Source organism: Peromyscus leucopus, chromosome X (genome assembly GCF_004664715.2).
Source record: "Peromyscus leucopus breed LL Stock chromosome X, UCI_PerLeu_2.1, whole genome shotgun sequence".
In the NCBI taxonomy this organism is placed as follows: Eukaryota; Metazoa; Chordata; class Mammalia; order Rodentia; family Cricetidae; genus Peromyscus; species Peromyscus leucopus.
Window position 1 is genome coordinate 7,871,482 of NC_051083.1, and position 22,928 is coordinate 7,894,409.

The window sequence follows — 22,928 nt, forward strand, 5'->3', positions numbered from 1 at the left end:
TCATGAGGCACACAGTTTCACTTATAAAATAAAAAGAACTAAGGCTCAGAGGAAAGCAAATGCTCCAGAAGATGGATAAATACTAAGCAGCAGATACAGGGACTGACTCGGTCAGCCTCCAGAGCTCACCTTTAACTATTTTTCTGTGTTTGTGTTACTTGTGTATTAATTGAACATTAAACAAAAATGACATAGACAGGAACGTGAGCTAGGCATAATGATACATGATGATAATGTCAGCACTTGGAGGCAGAGGCCAAGAGGATCACTATCAAGGTCAAGTCCAGCCTGTTCTACACAGCATGTTCCATGACAGCCCCAGTAATACACAGTAAGATCTTATCTCAAGAAAATACAAAACAAGCCAGGCGGTGGTGGCGCACGCCTTTAATCCAGCACTCGGGAGAGGCAGGCGGATCTCTGTGAGTTCGAGGCCAGCCTGGACTACCAAGTGAGTTCCAGGAAAAAGGGCGCAAAGCTACACAGAGAAACCCTGTCTCGAAAAACAAAAACAAAACAAAAACAAAACAAACAAAGAGTGCTAATTAAATACATGTATTCCCTGTGGTAATATAGCACAGTATGCTCCAATATAGCAGACACCCAAAAGATTCACTAAACCTAATCAACCTCCTTTTAAAATTGTGTTTAGTCCCCATGTGTGACCCAGTATTAGTATAAGACATTATTACCTCTGACTATTAACTAAGAGCTAAGTTTCATTTTTCAGTAAGAGTGAGCAAAACAATTCAAACATTTGGTGATTACCCAAGTCATAGCTGACAGCAACAACAAAATTCAAAATATACCATCCCAAATACAACATCTTAGCATACTGAACATTTAAGCTGAAGGAACTTGACAAACATAGTATATGCTAGAAGAATTTTCTGACCCTCCCCAACCTTTCACCTCTGAAGGTCCTAAGACCCTAGAAGATGCCAAGGTGTGAACATTAAGAGTTAATGAAACTTAATAAGTAGTAGGAAACCAATAGTACAGTACTTGTGTACTATATATATCTAGAATACCTACAAAGGAAGCAGAAAAGAACATCTCAGCCAAGGACACTTAGCTCACATCTCTACAGTGATCTCTGAGTAAATTTGCTATAAACTTTGAAATACATGTATTCCCATATATTATCTCAAAAAAAGTACTACTGACATCTCTACTGAGAAATAGTAATCTGATGCAAAAGGATGACCTGAATAAAGGTACTGACATCTGAAAAATAAAAGGCTTAAACTTAATTTCCAGACAAAAAGCAATAAATCCCCTGAGGTACAGGTATTGGCAAGGACTTTCTGAAAGGCTCAATAGCACAGAAAATAATCTCCCCCAGCTGACAAATGGGATTACATAAATTAAAAGGCCTCTGCACAACAAAGGAATCAATCACTAGAGTAAAGAGGGAGGGGTGCACAGGAAGAGGTGTCTCAGACTACTACACATCAGAGCATTAAAATATATGAAAAACTAAAAATCCCAAAAAGACAAATCAGTCAGTCAATAATGGGCTAGTGAACTGAAGAAATAATTCTCAAATGATCACTAAATACTTGAAAATGTGTTCAAAACCTTCAGCCATCAGGAAAATGCAAATTAAAACAGCTTTGAGATTCCATTTCACTCCAGGAAGAATGTGTATCATCAAGAAAACAAATGACAACAAATGCTGGTGAGGATGTAGGTAAAGAGGGACCTTTATTCACTGCTGGTGAACGTATAACTCCTACAGCCACTAGGAAATCAGCAGGAAGTCTCTCAAAAACCTAAATATAGAACTACCATACAGTAACCTAGTTATACTACTCCTGGATATATATCCAAAGAACTCTGAGTCAACAAACCATAGAGCAGTGGTTCTCAACCTTCCTAATGCTACGACCCTTTAATATAGTTCCTCATGCTGTGGTGACCTTCAACCATAAAATTATTTTTGTTGCTACTTCATAATTGTAATTTTGCTACTGCTATAAATCACAATGTAAATATCTGATATGCAACCCCTGTAAGAGGGCTTATGACCCAAAGGCTGAGAACCACTGCCACAGAAATACTTGCACATCTATGTTTATTCCTGTACTATTCATAGTAACCAAGAGATGGAACCAGCCTAGACGCCCACCAACAGATGAATGGATAAAGAAAATGTGGTACATATACACAACGTTAGCTTATTCAGCTGTAAAGAAAAATGAAGTCATGACATTAGCAAGAAAATGGACAGAACTGGAAATCATTGTGTTAAGAAAAATAAGTTATGCTCAGAAACACAAATGTTACATGTTTGCAGGCAGGCGGTGATGGTGCACGCCTTTAATCCCAGCACTTGGGAAGCAGAGGCAGGAGGATCTCTGTGACTTCAAGGCCAGTCTAGTCTACAGAGCAAGTTCCAAGACAGCTAAGAATGCAGAGAAACCGGAATGGGGACACACAGACATAGACATAGACATAGACACAGACACAGACACACAGACACACATTCTCTCATATGAAGGACCTCAATTTAAAATTATACACACATGTATATTTTAATAAAAAAAATTAAGTTTGTGATGAGGAAGAAGTAGCAACAGAGTTTCTAGAAAAGCTGTAATTTCTTCTTTTCTCTTTGTAAATGTCTCCTTTCCTTTGTGAGTCAAAGTCAAGAGGGCTGAAGGGACTAACTACAGGCCAGAGTTCTATGAAAATGACTTTAAACTGAAATTATCTGGACAACCAGCAGTTCTTCTCTCACCTCCTCCTCCACCCACAAATATACCCTAGTACTCCACTTCTAAGGAATTTCTAAGCTTGAAAAAGGCAAGACATTTTGCACAAATAAGCTGGTTATCAGGGATTTACATGTCCATCAGCATAAAAACTAAAATAATAATAATAATAATAATAATAATAATAATAATAAAAACTCTAGCCAGACAACAATAACTGTGTTTACTATTGGGGGGGGGGGTCAATCAGTAGGCTGAAGGACAAAAATATTTTCTAGGGCAGTGGAAATACTTGGTGTGTTACCGTAATGGGAGAGTCAAGTAGTTACACATTTTTCCAAGGCAATGGAATGTACAATGCAGAGTGAACCCTGATATATACACACTATGGACTTTTCATGATAATGATTTGTCAAATGTTAAGGTTACTGATAGCAACAAATTTACCACTATTAGGGGATGGTTTTGATAACAAAGGTGTTATAGAACTCTGTCCTCTGAGCATGGTGTAGTCACTGGGGTCCTGGAATCAGGGCAGATATGTGATCACCTGCACAACACCTTCACAAGACTGTGCTCATTAATATTCTTTTGTGGAAAGAGTATGAGTTTCATAAGGGTCAAGAAGCCCCACAAAAACATAAACAGTAGTGGTTGCTGGGGAAAGACTATTCTCTGGTAGTGCAGCTGCCCTACGTTGCCCATGTTCCTGAAGTAATCCATCACACTCAGGCTCCTGTAAGTACTCCCAATTAAACTTCGGTGGACTTGGGTGGCAGTGTTTCTTTAGTCTGTGGTTGCCCTCCCTATCTGAGATGAATAGAAATAGACTTCCTGGGAAACATCACACAAAAGCAGGTTATACATGTACAGAGGTGGGGGTAGGTGTTTGCTAGGAAACTAAATCTGATCTTAAAAAACAAATAAAGTGCAACAAAACTTTCTACATTTACCTATTAAGGCCCTACTACCATCACCTCTTTGTTGATAATATTTCTGCTTTTCTCCTGAATCTGTCTACTGTCAACTAATGGTAATGGGCAAGGCCCCAACTCTTAGACCCACACTGAAAAAGGAAAAAGAATTGCTATCTAATAACAAGCACTAACTTGCATTAAAAACAAAACTGATCATAAATAGGCATGGTAGTCTTGAATATATAAGAATTTTAAGACAATACAAGCTTTACAGACCACAGTAGAGTACCAGTAATTTTAAAATCAGAATACTTTCATTTTACTGTGATTTGCAGATTGAGAGAAAAATATTAAACCTTTATCCTAGGCGCATACTTTAATAGCACTAGTGAAAAAAAAAACCTTTTCCCAAAGCGTGAGAAAGTGAGATAAGAGAAGAGAATGCTGATGTAACTAATTAATTCAAGACTCTAAAACTTTTATTAGACAAACTCTAAAATAAGGCAATCTGATACAACAAGGTTTTATTATTGGTGTATTGTCTTTTTTTGTTTTCTTTGGCAGTACTGGGGGTTGAACTTGTAGCCTCATAAATACCATCCAAGCACTGTATCACTGAGCTGTTGCACCAGCCCCAATTTTAGGGTGAAATAAGTTTGGCTGTCAATCAACACCAAGCATTCTACATGCCATAATCATCTTTGAAAACAATTACATTTTATGCTGAGATGCAACTGAAAAACAAATTCATATCAAACTATGAGACAGGTATGAAAAGTTGCTTATGCAAAAAAGCACTGACTCCTTACTTGGGTCCACAAGTGAAAACAGGATGAAAGCCTGGCATTGTGTAGCTTTATTCTGAATCTGCTTCTTACTTGTTGGCTCAGACTCCTACCTAACTCTGCCTAAATAACCTATTCTCCTTCCAAGCTAAGTGACAGAGATGTTGCTATCCTATACCTGCAGTTACCTTGGATTTCAGGAAGAACAAAATCAGGAAGGACAGACCACCCACAAATGAAAGCAAGTACTGATTAAGAAAAAGCTGCAAACTGTAGAAATAATCACCCCCTGCAAACCACCTTGTCATCCCAAGCACTAAGGACTTCTAAGCATCTTGTAGGACCAGAGCAAGGGTCCATAATGGCTGGATCCACATCTTGACAAAGACTGCTTAATTATGCACATTTCTAGCTTATTCTTCCTTATTTTAAACTTAGAGTTCGTGTCATTACCCAGATGATTATTTGGGGTTACTGTACCTCTTTATCTATTCCTCTTGCCAATGTGACTACCGTGAATAAATCTCCAACTTTTTACAATAGAGAATAAATCTCAAACTTGTCTCCTTAATTGTGTTATCAGGATAAGTTGCCTGTTAGGAACTATCAGAGGCAGAAGTTTTATCTTAAAAGATTTGGTTATACAACTTAAAAAATAAATAAAATAAAATCATGCTGTCACTAATTTCACAAAGTGATACAAAGCAGGAAAAAGAAATCTACTATTAACTTTACTAGAGATCATTTAAGGGGTAAGAAGAACAATAAAGATTTGAAGGCATTCCAGAGGCCCTAGGTATAAACTTCCTAGTGGTTACCTCAGCCTGCTGTATATCCTATAAACATATGAAACTACAAGAATTTCACATGGAACTGAGAAAATCATATACTCTGTGGTACTTCAGATTGTTTCTTAAGAGACAACAGTAACAGCACCAGTTCATTGCTTTGGTTTCAATAGCACATCATTTTAGGACCACTGAGTTAACAGAGGTTTCCCAATTAAACCTGAATTCCTGGAAGATGTTTTAGTAAAACTATTGATTGAAAATATTTTGAGAGCAGGGGTAGAGTGGTAGAAAGAGGCACAACTTTTACATATCTGGTAGAAAACAGAAAGAATAATTTCCGTATCAACTGTAACTTAAGGATTAATGAGCCTAAAATAGAATGCAGTAAAAATTATTCACAATGCAGCACAAAGCCTGCTGTATAGAGAAAAGGTAAAATTGGAACTAGGTGATATTTAAAGATATGATAGGTTTAAAAACACATACACACACAAAACAAAACCTTCTAGTTCTGAAGATTGTAATATCCAGGTGCAGAAAACTGAATAAATAAAATGAAATCCGATACAAACAGTAAAGTTGCAGAAGACAAAAAACAAGAAGCCAAGAGATTTAGGAGCTTGAAAAAGGCTTCAAAGAAGTTTTAACTTTCAATTCAAAGAAATATAAGAGATAGAGAATCAGGTAAGCCATACCAAAATAACACTAACAAACTTTCAAAAACATAATAAAGGTAAAAGAATAAAAATAATCAACAAGTTTATACTAGAAAAAATAGAAATATAATAAAAGAACAAGAATCAATGTTTTCACACAAATAGATTTATATCACATAAGTATCACTGAATCTAAGATTTCATCAAATTTAAGATTCATCTAAGCCAGGCAGTGGTGGCACATGCCTTTAATCCCAGCACTTGGGAGGCAGAGCCAAGAGGATCTCTGTGAGTTTGAGGCCAGCCTGGGCTACAGAGTGAGATCCAGGAAAGGCGCAAAGCTACACAGAGAAACCCTGTCTCGGAAAAAGAAAAAAAAAAAAAATTCATCTATAGCATGAAGGAAAAAACACTTCAAATTAAGCTGTGATTATACTTAGACTTAGCACTAAAATGGTTTTTTTAATAATTTTAAAAAAATTTTATTATATTTGTTTCTGTGAAGAACATTTTGCATTGGGGATTGATACATGCTGCAGTACATGTGTGAAGTTCAGTTCTCTCCTTCCACCATGTAGGTTTTGGGGACTGAATGCAGCTCAGGCTTGGTGGCAAGTGCCCTTACTCACTGAGCAATCTTGTGCTTAAGACTCTTTTATACAGTGGCTAACAACTGGCCTGCTCCAGCACCAAGAATGCATATAGCATACACACAAAATGAAAATAATCTTTAAAAAAAAAAAAAGACAGAAGGGGAGAACACAGATTTTTAAAATATTTTTAATTTTTAATTCACACTGTTGTCTTTGGAAGTGTATTGAAAATCTTTTATATACCATGTTTATGGAAAAGCTAATGAAATTATTGAGGATAAATTCTCCCCAAAACAGTTCATGTACACTAATGTAGGCACAATAAAATGCTAATATGAAAAACTGACAAACTTTAACATCTATGACGCACAAATGAGAGTAAATGAGATATTTGTCTTTCAGAGACTGATTTAATGTGCTTAATACTATTATCTCCAGTTGCATCCATTTTCATGCAAACAGCATAATTTCCTTTTTCTTATGACTGAAAAAACTTCAGTGTAGAGATACGTTTTCTATATCCATTCATTTCTTGTTAGATACCCAGGTTGGTTCCATAACTACTGTGAACAGTGTTGCAGTGAACAATGACATCTAAGTATTCTCTGTAATATGTAGACTTCAAGTCTTTTGAGTAAATAGAAATAGTATACCTGGATCCAATGGTAGGTCTACTTTTAGTTTTCTTAAGAACCTCCATACTTATTTCCATAATGCTTGGACTAATTTATATTACCAGAAGTGTACAAGGGTCTCCCTTCTGTCTCATCTGCAACAGCATTTGTTACTTCCTTCTGATGACTTCTACTCTGACTGGTGTAAGACATAATCCCAAAAGAATTTTTATTTACATTTCTCTAATAACTAGTAGTTCAACATTTATTCATATATTGACTGGTCCTTTGAGGATTAGGGCTTTGTAGGTTGTCTTTTTGTTTTGTTTTGTTTTGTTTTGTTTTAAATAGGATCTCATGAAGTCTAGGTTGACCTCAAATTCCCTAAGTGGTCAAGGATGACCTTGAACTTCTTATCTTCTGTCCTTCACCCCCAAAATTCTGGAGTGATAGGCTTGAACCAACACATAACATTATGTTATGCTGGGAATGGAAACAGAGCTTTGTGCATGCTGGGCAAGCACCCCTCCAACTGAGCACATCACCAGACCATTGGTCGATTGTTTGGAGAAAGAAAATATTAGCTAATTTTTTTAAGGATAGTCTTTTTCAATAACAAAAAAAAAAAGATCCTGGGAAAACTGGTTAACAATTTAAATGAGCAAAGAGGCTATTATCATAAACTGTAAAATTGTAAAGTATTATACTGAATAGGTATGGAATAAAAGCATCTCCTCAAAAATCTAGAACCAAATAAGTATGACCACTCTTATTTCATATAATAATGGAAGTGTTAGGTCAGGTGAAAAAACAAAACAAGACTAGCAGGAAGGTGAAAAAACAAAACAAGACTAGCAGGAAGGAAAGACGTTAAATTCCACCTGTTTATAGATATGTCTCTATATACAGAATAACCTAAAGACTTAAATATTATTAGAAATGGTGACTGAATTCAGTAAGATGCTGTGGGATGGTCTGTATGTCAAATCTGTTGCTCTGATTGGTCAATAAATAAAACACTGATTGGCCAGTGGCTAGGCAGGAAGTATAGGCGGGACTAACAGAGGAGAAAAGAAAGAACAGGAAGGCAGAAGGAGTCTGCCAGTCGCCACCATGATGAGAAGCATGTGAAGACACTGGCAAGCCACAAGCCATGTGGCAAGGTATAGATTTATGGAAATGGATTAATTTAAGCTGTAAGAACAGTTATCAAGAAGCCTGCCACGGCCATACAGTTTGTAAGCAATATAAGTCTCTGTGTTTACTTGGTTGGGTCTGAGCGGCTGTGGGACTGGCCAGTGACAAAGATTTGTCCTGACTGTGGGCAAGGCAGGAAAACTCTAGCTACAGTAAGATTGTAGAATGTGGCAATGTACTATTATAAAAATATGTCCTATGTTCTAAGAGACTAGAACTTTTGCTGGACCTCGCAGCCAGTTAATAATACACTTTGAGATCACTTAAGATTTAAGATTGCTATCCTACTGAGTATTCTACCTATTTGTTTAACCTTTAAGAGAACAATTTAACAACCAACCTTACTTACCATGGATTTCTTATTTAACAACCTAAGCTAATACACATAGCTGCAATTTTAAGGTATATAATATTTCATGCCCCTAACCCAGAGAGGAATGAACCCATGTATGTATGTATGTATGATATGGTAGTCATTTGTTAAAGGCAACAAATAGGTAAAAAAGCAACCTTATAAAACAAATATCCACCAAAAATATTGGAAGCAGCATATAGATATTGTTTGATAGCACTTTTCATTTGTTAACTGGATCTACTGTAATTAATAACATCTTGTTCTTTGTAAAAGCCTGTTCAAGAGTTCTGTAAAGTATCCCTCATGTCTTACCCATGTGATGCTTTCTATGCTGTTCAGTTAATACAGAACAAACCCCCTTTGTTAGGTGTAGAGTCCAGCTCCCACCTTTTACAGGGTTCCTATGAGGAAGAGAGAGGCATATGGAATTTGTAAATAGAAAGATAGCAGAGATGAGACAGACAGAAACACAGGATAGCTTCAGGAGGACCTGGGTCAATGTTCAATGGGCCCTTTCTGTCTCTTCAAAAGGGCTTTTTGTAACAATGCCAAGGGTGGGGCAAAAGACCTTCCCCTCGCTAGATCAAAGCACACCGCACAGCCAAGTGCAGACCCTTCCAAACACCTGGTAACCACACATATGGCCAAGCCACCCCCTTATGTAGCCTACTGGGTAAAGTAAGCTCAGATCTCACTAGGAAACCTCTGTGGGCCTCCTCAATTAGGGTCTCTGTCTCTGTCTCTCTGTCTCTGTCTCTCTCTCTCTCTCTCTCTCTCACACACACACACACACACACACTCACTCACTCTTACAAGACAGCATCATTCAGGCAGGAAGATTCAGATTCATACAACAAATAGATAAGAAGCAATGGAAGACAAAGAAGAGAGAAGTAGAGAATTCATACCTCGGTTTGCTCTTGATAAAATTACTTCAAGGGGAAGTGCTTTACTTCCTTTTCTTTAATGTGACACTGGTGCGGTTTTGGTACTCTAAGGCTGTTACTAAGAGGTTGACACCAACACAATAGAATGCAAAAAATATCAACATATAAAGAATCAGTGTTTTAACACAGAAATAACAAAAACTGTTAGTTAAGGAAGAAATAATGAGGGGCTAGGAAGATGGCCAAGTGGGTAAAAGTATTTGCTGTGCAAGCATGAGTACCTGAGTTCAAATCCCTAGTATCCAAGTAAAAAGCTGAGCATGTCCACATATGCTTGTAACTCAAGCACTAACGTTCAGAAACAAGTGGATCCCAGGAGCTCACTTACTAGCCAACTTAGCTGAAATGGTAAACTCCAGGTTCAATGAATGAGATCTCACCACAAAAGAGTAAGTTGGAGAGCAATAAGGAAGGCATCCAACATCCTACTCTGGCCCCTGATACACACCACACACACAAACCAAGGGTCTAGGGGAGTATAATGAAAGCAATCCAATAAGCTACAAAAAATAAAATACCTGGAGGAAATTTAACTAAATAAAAAACATTCACAATGAAAATTACAAAAGCAAGCCGGGCGTGGTGGCGCACGCCTTTAATCCCAGCACTCGGGAGGCAGAGCCAGGCGGATCTCTGTGAGTTCGAGGCCAGCCTGGGCTACCAAGTGAGCTCCAGGAAAGGCGCAAAGCTACACAGAGAAACCCTGTCTCGAAAAACCAAAAAAAAAAAAAAAAAAAAAAGAAAATTACAAAAGCGTTGATGAAAGAAAATGACACCAGAAAGTGGAAAGATGTTTCATCTTCATGGACTACAACAATAATATCAAATCTCCATACAACCCAAAGCAATTTACAGATTGTAGACATCACTTCAAAATAACAATGAAACAGAAGCAGAAAATGCGAACTCATATGGAAGCATAAAAGAGCCTTCCCCCCCCCGCCCCCCCCCCCAAAAAAAAACACAAAATGATATTGGAAAGTTAGTTAATAACAAAGGTGAGGTACAGCTGATTTCAAATTATGCTACAGAGCTATGGAAGGAATTAGCAATGTACACAGACAAAGGTAAGAGATCCCAGGAATAAACCTATTCAAATTAAGAAGCAACTGATTGTGGTTCACAAAAAAACCAAAAACATTACCAAGAGAAAAGGCAATCTCATTAATACAAGATTCTGGTAAAACTAGGAATCTCTATGCAAAGGATTAAAATTAAAATCTCTAATCCTGTGCAAAAATCAACTCAAAATTAAATAAAGACATAAATTTCAGACCTGAAACTATGAAGCTACTAGAAAAATAAACTCAAGAGAAACACTAGTACAGACAATGGCATTAGGATAGGCAATGATTCTGGAGATAATGCACAGGAAAATAAAGTTCGGAAAAGACATAAAAGATTGTGCATAGCAAAGGAATCAATCAGTAAGACTAACAAAATAAGGCTGTGGTGGCACTTGCCTTTAATCTCATCCAGCACTGGGGAGGCAGAGGCAGTAGGAACTCTGTGAGTTTGAGGCAACCTGGTCTACAGAGCAAGTTACAGGACAACCAGGGCTACACAGAGAAACCCTATCACGGGTGGGGGAGAAGGATGACAAAACAACCTAAAAAATGAGAAAAAAATTTACCTGCTATTCATTTGACAATGATTTAATATCCAGAATATATAAGGACGCCAAAATTATTAGCAAAATTTCATTCAATCCAATTAAGAAGTGGGTAAATTATCTATCTAAACATGCTACTCAAAAGAAGAGATTACAAAAAAACAACAAATATATGAACAAAGAGGTGAAAATGTAGCCCAGTTGTAGAATACTTGCCTAGCAAGTACAAGGCCCTGGGTTCAGTCCACAGTACCACACAAAGGAGTAATCAAGCATTTGAGAGGTGAAAGCTGTTAGTTGGCCGTGTTTAATTTTTCACTTATTCCATGTGCAACCATCTTGGGTCAATAAAATATCAGCAATCTAATCCGTTTTTAATAAAATACAAAGTAGTTAAAAGAAAACAAACAAAAATGATACTGATTTATTTCCCTTTTCTAATCTCTTTCCTGCAGAAGTAACATTTTCAAGTAATAATAATAAAATAAAATAAAAAACAGAAAAAACTTTAATGGTTTTCATAGCAACCAATAATCTACCAAAAAAAAAAAACAATAGGAAATAAGCATGAAAATGTGTACCAACCTTCCAGTAGTCAGACTGTAAACTGTAGTACCTCTGGTATGCAGATAACGCTAAAAGAAGGAGAATAATTATGAGTCACAATTATGTTTCACTTTAAAGTCAATGAAAGTTTTAAGAAACATTATTATAGTGTGTATTTTAAAAGCTGCTTCTGCTGATAAGCACTGATTTCTCACTTGAATCCACAAGACAACTAAAGCAGGATAAAAGCCTGGCATCTTTGCCTTCATTTTGTCTATCTCCTTTACTTTGATTTACCCACTTAACTCTACTGGTAGGCATTATTAGTCACTCCAGGAATATCTGTCTAAAAATTTGCAATCTGTAACCCATCTCCAACCCCACCTTCTCCATGCCTCCCCCTCCTCCTCAAGGCAAAGAAATAATATTCTTTAGCATTTAGTGTCATCTTTCACATCCTGTTCTAAACTCCAGAAAGGCTTTGTTATAAACCTACAGTCACCCCAGATGCTTGGAAGAAGACTCATATCCAAATCACTCCATGAGATTACTACCAAGGCAGGAACAATCCTTGGTATTTCATAAGCAATGTGATCAGAGATGCACAAATTCTCCAACAAAAGCAGAAGGCCATGCAGGTCAGATTCAATAAGCTATTTCTACATGCTCAGAGGTTCTAGTTCTGAAACTTTGCATTTCTTAAAATGAGATGAAAAACTCTTTAAAAGGAAGAAATGCTGCTTTCATAAGAAGAAGAGAATTCTAAAAGAAAAAAGCAGGATGCCAAGAAATAAAATTTCAAAAACAAAATTATTATAGAATAATGCAATAGAAGGATAAGATTAGGAAGCTCAAGAGAACCCATCAAAAATGAACAAAAAATAAACAGAAGAAGGGAGGGAGGGAGGGAGGGAGGGAGGGAGGGAGGAGGGAGGGAGGAAGGAAGGAAGGAAGGAAGGAAGGAAGGAAGGAAGGAAGGAAGGAAGGAAGGAAAAGAAAGAGAGAGAGAGAGAGAGAGAGAGAGAGAGAGAGAAAGAAAGAAAGAAAGAAAGAAAGAAAGAAAGAAGAAAGAAAGAAAGAAAAGAAAGAAAGAAAGAAAGAAAGAAAGAAAGAAAGAAAGAAAGAAAGAAAGAAAGAAAGAAAGAAAGAAAGAAAGAAAGAAAGATCAATCGTTTACTGGAGGGCTAATATCAACAATAGTGGTCCAAAGAGAAAGAACAGAAGCAACAGATAAAATTCAAACAATAATTTTGAAACAGGCACTAAAAAAGCCTGCTCTTTATAAAAAGCATCGAATCCTCACTTGGGCCCACAAGCTAATATTAGGATGAGAAGACTTAAAATAACTCTGCTTTCATTTTGTATCTATGTCCCTTACATTTTCTCAAATTCCTGCTTAAATCTGCCTAACCTAACCTATCTCATTCCTGTCAAGGCTAAAGGCAAAGATACGTTGTTTTCCAAACCCTCCAGTCACCTTAAACTTTAAAACTTCCAGGATAGATAGCCCACTTCTCCAATAAAAGCAATTATCCTTGAAGGTAAAGCTACAACCTGAAACTAAAGTAATCATGTTGTTGATATCAGATTGGTCCCTAACAATTTATCCAACCACCAGAGCTGAGACAAAGAAGGACAGGACCACTTTTAACCCAGACTGCTTAATTATGCTACCTCTTGCCTCTAGTTAAACCTAAGCCTCATGTCAGCACCCAGATGACAGACCATGGGGCCACTAAACTCCTTTATCTGCTTTTCACACTGTGGCTACAATGAATAGGTCTCCTCTCCATTTTCTACCATTACTCATTTGGTGACTGGTGCATTAAGACCTAGCCTAGACTGTTGGGAATTATAGGAGCTTGGACTTCTACCCTTAAAAACTCAAGTTACAAGTTCCCAGAAAGAAGCTATAGGTTACTAGATTGAAAAGGCCTACTACAACAGAAGTTATGTCTAGAAATAAGGTGAAGGAACATTTTCAAATTTCTAAAGGAAAATTATCTCCAACAATAAAATTAAGATATCCACATTTCTTAATTCAGAGAAGAATAAAGGTATTTTTCATATATACAACAACTCAACCAAAATTAACATCCAACATTCGGTAATATCCCCATAATTAGGAGCTTATAAAACCAGAAAGTCAAACTACAAGGACTCTGACCACTGGTCACAAGAAAGGGATCTGAGTACACCTCTGGCCCTGGGTAGAGACGTGATATTGCAAGCTGCCAAAATATTATAAAATTACTATCTAGTAGAGGCTTTCTGGTAAAGCACAAAGATATAACTCTGTGCCCTCCCTTAAGAGTTAGTTAATCACCTGGACAAGAAAACATCCCAAGAAGTTCATCTGTTCCTAAAACTTTCAAAATAAGAAGACCTACCTAAATATCTATGGACATTGGACTCTTTATTTGGGGGAGGAGGGAGTAGTTCGAGACTGGGTTTTTCTATGTAACAGCCCTGGCTGTCCTGGAACTTACGCTATAGACCAGACTGACTTCAAATCACAGAAATCTGCCTGCCTCTGCCTCCCTGAGTGCTGGGATTAAAAGCATGCGCCACCGCCACCACCTGGCTTACATTAAAGTCTCTTATCCAGTGACAATGCTCTACTCCATGATGGTCTCTTTGGCCACTGTCCACTCCACCCCTTGAGAATAATAAACTATATCTTCTATACTATACTCGAGTATTTTGCCTGAATTCTTCTGAAAAAGATCCAAGGACTAGAGAGTCAGGGGGAGTCCAGAGAGAAATCAGGTAACAGTAGAACCTTTCTGGAAGAAAATACTGTCAAGTATGTTCCTCTAAAAGCATAATACATAGCAACAAAGAGGATACAAATCATTGAAACCAGGAGACATAAATAAAATGAGCCCTTAAGAACACCCAAGACAAAGAAAAGTGAAATCTCAGGATAACAACTATACATGGGCTCCACAAACAGAGAGAGGCCTATCCTAGACTCTGCTCTCCTTTTGTAACTTCTTTTTCAATCTGAGAATTGAAGACCCATCTAGGGCCATATTTTTTCTTAACTATGTATAGTTTGGTGAACTTCTTTATCTGACCTCTACATGCTACAAAATAGACAGGAAGCAGCACCTACACACAGAGAGAAATGCTAAGTACTCTGTTCTGATCTACTTTTTAAAAGAATCCACCTGCTCCTTTACATGCCAGAATTTCTAGTATTTGGCTGTTAGTCTTGCACAGTGTCCTAACTACAGGTATTAGGTTTTGCCAGGATTCACAAATGTCCTAGCCCACTCTCTTCCTCAAAAAGGCTCTTGTAGGGGTTAGAGATAGCTCAGCAAGAACAAAGTGCTCCTCAAATGACCCAGGCTCAATTCCAAGCACCCATATAGTGGATCTGTAGCAACAGTTCCAAGGGATTCAATGCCCTCTTTTGGCTCTGCAGGCACCAGACTTGCAAATGGTACATAGACATACATTCAGGCAAATTCCCATACACCTAAAGAGAGGGAGGGCACACTCTTATAAACTGGTAAGTAACCAGAAGCTAAATCATGACTCAGAATCTCTTGTTTAGTTTTACTTCTGCTAAGAACCTACTACTATTATTGTGAACATAAGGTACTTTCTGTATACAGCTGTATTTGTGTTTATTCTCAGATGATTTGTGTACAGCGCCTCATTCTAAAACTCAGGCAAGCCTTGAACTACCAACCCTCTTGCCTCAGCCTCATATATGTCATGAGACTTGGCTTTTTGCTCAATTTTTGCAAACTACACAATATATTACTAGAGATAATTAGTGGCCCTAAGAAAATGAAAAAAAAGAGCACTAGGGAAACACTGAAATTTCACACAGAGTACACCCATGAAGAAAAAAAAAGTAGAGGCTAATAATTGAGGAAAACACAGGCTATACCAGTATTGTTCCACTTCTTAATCTGTATAGCAATTGTCATTTCTAATAGTCAATTAACTACACATATACATTTTAGATATTCTCTTATGTCTACATTTTCTGAAATTTTCTATGTAGTGCTTCCAAATCATGAATGCCACATTAACAGAGTCCTTTGGGTGCAAGTCCCTCAGACCCCTTCAAGGTCCAGAAAAGATGCTACATCAATTGAGAGAAACCTAAGAATCTGAGGGCAAACGAATCAACTCACACAATTTCTTCTTAGCATGTCTCTCTATTGCTCTGCCTATTCATCTAATTCTTTTTAAATTAGCAAATTGTATTCATTTCGGTCGTCGCCCCCCACCCCACCCCCCCTCCCCCGGAGTTGAGGGCCGAACCCAGGGCCTTGCGCTTGCTATGCTAGGCAAGCGCTCTACCACTAAGCTAAATCCCCAAACCCTCATCTAATTTTCTTGTCGTAATTCTAAAGCCTTCCTAGCTTATTGTCCATCTAGCCTAAAAATACTTCTTTTTTAGGAGACTTCAATCAATAGGAAAAAATTACAAGAGTTACCTCTCATTGGTCAAAAGCGCATTCCTAGGGTAAACCATTTACCATGGCAACACAAGGTTTCAAGGTCTCAGGAACAGAGGGAGAGGGCACAGTGCCCAGTGCGACAAACTCTGAGACATAGTTCTTTATCACCAGACTTAGCAAGTGGAAGAACTGGCATGCTTTTCTTAGGGTGCTTTTTGTGGATAACCTTGGTTGGACACCTACAACTCTGACCTTGTGCAGAAGGCCTTCAGTCTAGTTTAAAGTCTAGTTTGAAGTCTACTTGCTCTGAGATAAAAATCAGATAAATGTGTGCAGTTAGTCTGAGCAAAAGGAACAAAACAGGATTTTAAGGGGCTACTGTCCTCATGGGACAATAGATCTAGTTATGTAGCATATCTTAGTATATTTTCTATATATCAATTTTATACAGCTAAATGAGAAGTCATCTTTCTGACCATCCACAGATACGTGTGCCCAATAGATGGAATGTATACATGAGATAAAACACACAAGCAGTGGGAAAATACCTATAGCTGTTCTTAGGAAAGAAATGAAATGGCATATGAGAGAAATTACAGACAGGAGCACCTGGTCATTAACAGTCAGTAACTCCACGGTCTTACCAGGTGGGGCTCCCCATCAGAGAGTCTGGTGGGTCAACCTGCTGAACACTAGTTGTCACCTGCTGTAAACTCCCACAGCCTCTTGCTACCAGCAGCTCTCAATACCACATAGGGGGAAAAAAAAACTTTTTTTTAATTTATGTTTTTAAACCTAGTACTGAGGTGAGGGGATGCAGTTCAGTAGTACATACTTATCTAGCATGCACAAAGCTTCAGTTTAATTCTTAGAACAATGAGGGGCAGTGACTCAAAAGACATCACAACTTTTGTTCCCTCAAGACAGGGTTTCTCTGTGTAACAGCCCTAGCTGTCCTGGAAGCTGTTCTGTAGACCAGGCTGGCCTCCAACTCACAAAGATCCATCCACCTGCCTCTGCCTCCCTAGTGCTGGAGTTAAAGGCATGCACCACCACTGCCCGACTATTTTCACGTATCTTAACAAGTAACCTTTTCATTTGAATAATCCTAGTCTTTCTTTTCCCATAAAAAAATTATACTAACCAACATATCACTGAAATTTGAACTATGATTTAAATTTTCCAGTGTTACAGAAACTGGTTTTAAGCTACCCTAGTCCCTAGTTCTACATATATTAGTGTGTACCTAGTTGGTAATCTTAAAATCAACGTAAACTAAATTACCAAACTAATTAGAACAACAAGCATTTCTATAGTGAATGGTATGACTGACAATTCAGATTATCTGTTTCCAGCACATTCTCAAACGCCCATCACTGATTTAACAATGTTGCTCCTGACAATCTTAGGGATAATATTAGTCTAGAAATGTGCCAATGATGGTGCAGTGGGGAGGGGCTTGGACCTGCCTAGGCTCAGTGTGCCTGACTCTGCTGACTCCCATGGGAGACCTTGATTTGGGTGATATGGGGACGTGGGGTGGCTAGGGAAGAAGGGTTGGAGGGGAGGGGGGTCTGTGGGTGGTATGTAGAGTGAGTAGAAAATTTCTTAATAAAGACAAAAAAAATGTGAACTATGGTCCAACCACCACTAACTTATATATGAAAATCATGGGAAATGTTTTTCTCCCTACTACTGGATATGATCAAGGAAAATATACAACATAAAACACTACCACAGAAGAGCTATTACCCCAGCACACAGAAGATAGCAGAACCAAATGAAAAGAAGTTAGAACCTTCTTGACTTGAAACTGTGCCCAGAACACAACCCATCTATTAACTTTCTAATTATGTGAATGCCTTTACTGTAGAAGGTAGTCTTTTGACATTTGTATCCAAAAATCATTATATTCAACAGACATCTGGGACTACGACAATTCTATAAAGTTAGGATAAAAGACACCAAGACTGCTATTTTATGATTCTATTTAATTGTGAATAACCTGGAGTGTATGTTTTTAATAGCCTAATTAATAATACCCACCTCTTGACTACATAAAATTCACTTTCAGAATTAGGAACTCTTAGAGAAATCTTAACATCCTTATTAAATGAAACTGCATTATAAGAAGCACATTTTTATTACTAGTTGGTAGAAACATGGCATCTATACAACAATGTGGTGAATTAATAAATATGAAAACTAAATTCAAAGTCAGAGTTGATACTCTAAATTGCAAGTAGAGTTATAAATGAGGCATTTCTTCCATCTGTGTTTCTATTCAATTACATACTTTCTCAGTAATTACACTTTACCTCCATTAGGTCTGGCATCTTATTTTAAGATTCTAATAAACTTTGTGTTTCTTTTTTTTTTTTTTTTTTTTTTTTTTTTTTTTTTTTGGTTTTTCGAGACAGGGTTTCTCTGTGTAGCTTTGCGCCTTTCCTGGAGCTCACTTGGTAGCCCAGGCTGGCCTCGAACTCACAGAGATCCGCCTGGCTCTGCTCCCGAGTGCTGGGATTAAAGGCGTGCGCCACCAACGCCCGGCTACTTTGTGTTTCTTAATCCACATAAGTCAGTAAGATCCTATAAAGGCTATACAAGTACCTATCACCTGGGTCTTTCTAGTAAAAATCTCTTCAAGCAGTCATTATTTCTAATTTCTAGCTATTTAAAAACAAAAAGTTTTTAGTTCACTGTAGGTATTTCAATATCCTTGTTTCAAATCTGTTTCAGAATGACTATAGTAAATGAATCAAAAATTGATTTTTTTGCGCCGGGCGGTGGTGGCGCACGCCTTTAATCCCAGCACTCGGGAGCAGAGCCAGGCGGATCTCTGTGAGTTCGAGGCCAGCCTGGGCTACCAAGTGAGTTCCAGGAAAGGCGCAAAGCTACACAGAGAAACCCTGTCTCGATAAACCAAAAAAAAAAAAAAAAAAAAAAAAAAAATTGATTTTTTTTGCTACACAAACTTACTATCAATTATTAGAAAATAGGCCTTTTTTTGGTCTTACACTATAAATATCTCATAATCGAGTACTGTCATTTAACTTAAGAAAGCAAGTTCAGTCAAATTTCTACAAAGTACCAAATCTTGACATATAACCTGTCGTAGCAATTTCTAACTATCTAAGAACTAAAACATTCCAAATCTACTTTGTCACAATATGACAGATAAGGGTAAGAGGGTGGAGGGGGTAAGGAGGGAAAGAGGTCAATTACTTAAGGAAAGGAGGAAAAAGAAAAATATTATACTCCAACTAAATTGTACTTTTCCAAAATTTCTTCCAAAGTCTAACTCATAATTTCAACCTTTTTAATAATTGGTCAAGGCTGTTATAGCTTCATTTCCCCCTCAATGCAGTACTAGTTCTACCTCCAGCTTCCATATGTGTTGATCCTAAAGTAAATTCCTTACTAAATAAAGGCTACACTCCCTTCTGTTGGAATCTAACATACAGCAATAGGCCAAGTGTATTTGGCCTCAACTTTGCTGGAATCTCCTATCCATTGCTCTTTATAGGATAAATTCCTAGAAGCAAAATGACAAAATCAAAAGACAGAATTACTTTTTAAACTCTCTGTAAATCTATTTTTCCTTTTATATAAAATTTATCTGAAATAATGTGTGTGTACATGCGTGTGTGTGTGTGCGTGTATGCGTGCGTGCGTACGTGTGAGGGGGGGACGGAAGGGAGAGAGAGAAAGTGGGCACCATTTACTAACCAAAAAAAAATTTTTAGGAGTTCATTTAAGACAGGAAGCAGGTGACATCAGAATGATAAATACACACCAAAATCACAGCCCAAAATGTTCATGCAATAGGTTCTACAGTTTACTATGACAAAAAATGTAAGGTTTTTTGTTGTTTCTTTTTTTTTTTGCGGGGGGGGGGGGTTTAAGAAGGGGTTCTTTATGTAGCCCTGGCTGTCCTGGAACTAGCTCTGTAGACCAGGCTAGCTTCGAACTCATGGAGATCCGAGAGCTTCTGACTCCCGAGTGCTGAGATTAAATGACTGTACCACCACCCCCGAGCTTTGTTTGTTGTTTCTTAAAGGAACTAAACTCAGGGATATCCTGAATTCAGGGAATTTTTAAAAAGTAGTAACAAATCCAGGTATATAAATGAGAATCATTCTCTGATTAACAGGGAAGTCCCTACACAGGTGTACTTGGAGCACTATACTCACGGATTTACATGATCGCTGTATTGTTCATATTAATTTATTTTTAAAAAGTATGTTTTATAATACATTCCCTAAAATTAAATGTCTATTTGGCTGAGGTCAGCACTTTTCTTCTCTTGTGCCAGTCACAAAGAAAGTAGTAAACCTAAGGAAAGAAATGCCTTTATAATTGGTGGTAGTGGTTTGAGTGTGGGTGAGTACACAGCAGAGGGAAGGATTCTACCTAATACTGACTTAGTTTTAGAAATTCAGAAAAACAATGATAAGAATGGACAGGGAAAAAAATAACTAGTTTGTGTTCTTTAATATTTGTTTTATATGCTATATATTTATATGTGTGTGTGCCTGAGTGTATGTATATGTATCACATACATGCAGGAGCTCAAAAAAGGAAGAATGAAGTGTTAGATGCCTTGAAACAGACTGTTGTTAGCTGCCAGGTATGTGCTGTGAACAGAACTTAAGGCCAGTTCTCTTAACCACTGAGCCATGTCTCCAGTCGTAGCTTGTATTAAAATATATGTGTGTATATACATTAAATATTAATGTATTTAAATATTTATATATTTCTCTTTAAATATATATATATAAAGTTATCTCATTAAATATATATACATATATATATATATATTTCTCTCTTTAAATTCTCAGCCTCTTAAGGAGAACTCAAAAAAATGCATAATAATTAGGAACCATAGAAGCTACTAGTTTGAAATATACTGAGACATTCTCCTCCTCCTCCTATCAAAAATTAAGCTACTGTCTACTAGCAATAGCCAACTAATGTAACCTATACAATGGTAGGTGGGTATTTATAGTACATCTTTTCCCAGTGACGTAAATCCTTAGATATCCTCCTCTTCTCCCACCTTACTGATTACTCCCACCAGCTAGTTTGTCAGCAGTGGAGGTACTATATACCCATATCCCACTTTCCAAAACAGAAAAATGATTTCTAAATGTCCTTCAATTCTTTGTTGTAGTCACAGACCAACCTTTTGTTTGTTTGTTTACTCACTTGTATTGTAAGACAAGATCTCAGAAGGAGGGAAGAGAGGGGGGATCTGTGGTTGGTATGTAAAATGAATAGAAAATTTCTTAATAAAAAAAGACAAGATCTCAACTCTGGAAATCACTACACTGTCCTCAAAGTCACAGCAATCCTCCTTCCTCAGCCTTCCAAGTGGTGGGGCTATAAGCATGAACAACCACATGTGCATGCATGTATACGTTTGTGTGTGCACACACAGTTAGTTGTGTGCACATGACACAAGTGCTCACAGAGGCCAAAGATGTTAGACCTTTCCTGGAACTGGAGCTAGAGTTACAGGTTGTTGTAAGTCATCTAATGTGAGTGCTGGGACTCAAAACTTATGCTCTTTTTTTTTTTTTTTTTTTTTTTTTTTTTTTTTTTTTTTTTTTTTTGGTTTTTCGAGACAGGGTTTCTCTGCGTAGCTTTGCGCCTTTCCTGGAGCTCACTTGGTAGCCCAGGCTAGCCTCGAACTCACAGAGATCCACCTGGCTCTGCCTCCCGAGTGCTGGGATTAAAGGCGTGCGCCACCACCGCCCGGCTCAAAACTTATGCTCTTAAATGCTGTGTTATCTACCCTCCAGCCCCTAAGTGAATGTTTTATAAATTGAAAAATAGCTAAATTCACTGAACAATGAAGGTTAAGGGCTGGCAAAATTGCTCGGCAGGTAAAGAAACGTACTTGCTGCCAGACTTAATGGCCCAAGTTCAACTCCAGAGCCCAAATGGTAGGAGGAAAAAACTAACTATAAGTTACCCTTTTACCTCCACACCCATGTCATAGCTTGTAGATAATAGATGTGCAAACACACAAATAAATTAACTAATTAATTAAATAGGATATTTAAAATAAGAAAAGTTAAAAGATACATGGATTTAGTGATAACTAAGGTCACTAAATGACATAGAGCACTATATGTGGGCAGTTCAAGTCTAGGCCCCTCTTCATGTGTTGTCAAAAACTAATGTGCAGTCTCAGTACATAAAGGCGTAGTATTAAAAAAAGATTTCATAGAATTCTATATACTTCTAATATAAAAGTTCTCTTTAAATAAGGTATCAGTTTCAACTAATGTTAAAACATCAAATGTCAGGCCGGCAAGATAACTCAGTTAGTAAAAAGTACTTACTTATCTGCCAAGCCTGACAGCCTGAGCCCCTTGATACCCTCAAGGTGGAAGAAGAGAACTGACTCCAAATGCTGTTCTCTAACATCCACAGCACATGCACGGCTCACACACAAATAAATAAATGCAAAAACAGCTCTAGGTGTTATTATGTTGAACTAAAGCTCAATACTAGTCAGTATCACTTAACAATCCTAAAATCCCTGATCTATCGTCTACTATTTCTTTCTGCCTTTTACATACTAGAAGACAAAAACTTGGGGATGCTTATATAATCTTCAACTATAAATAATGGAGCTAAACTGTGAAATAAGTCTAATTTTGAATTTCACAGACTATGAATGGTTCAGACTAAAATTATACTTCCATTAGGAAAATGTGAGCGTGACCTGACACAAAACTGACATGGATACAATAGTAATGTGAA

At 37.5% G+C, this 22,928-nt stretch overlaps 1 protein-coding gene across 12 annotated transcripts in view; it reads right to left on the reverse strand.

The window, feature by feature from the left end:
- The window catches only part of Kdm6a (lysine demethylase 6A), a 152,594-nt gene that overhangs the window by 87,346 nt on the left and 42,320 nt on the right, over positions 1–22,928 (reverse strand). For all 12 annotated transcript variants that reach the window (XM_028854137.2, XM_028854135.2, XM_028854131.2 and 9 more), the window contains one exon: positions 11,770–11,819. In XM_028854137.2, coding sequence (XP_028709970.1) covers positions 11,770–11,819 — 50 coding nt within the window. The remainder of the gene's footprint in view (positions 1–11,769; positions 11,820–22,928) is intronic.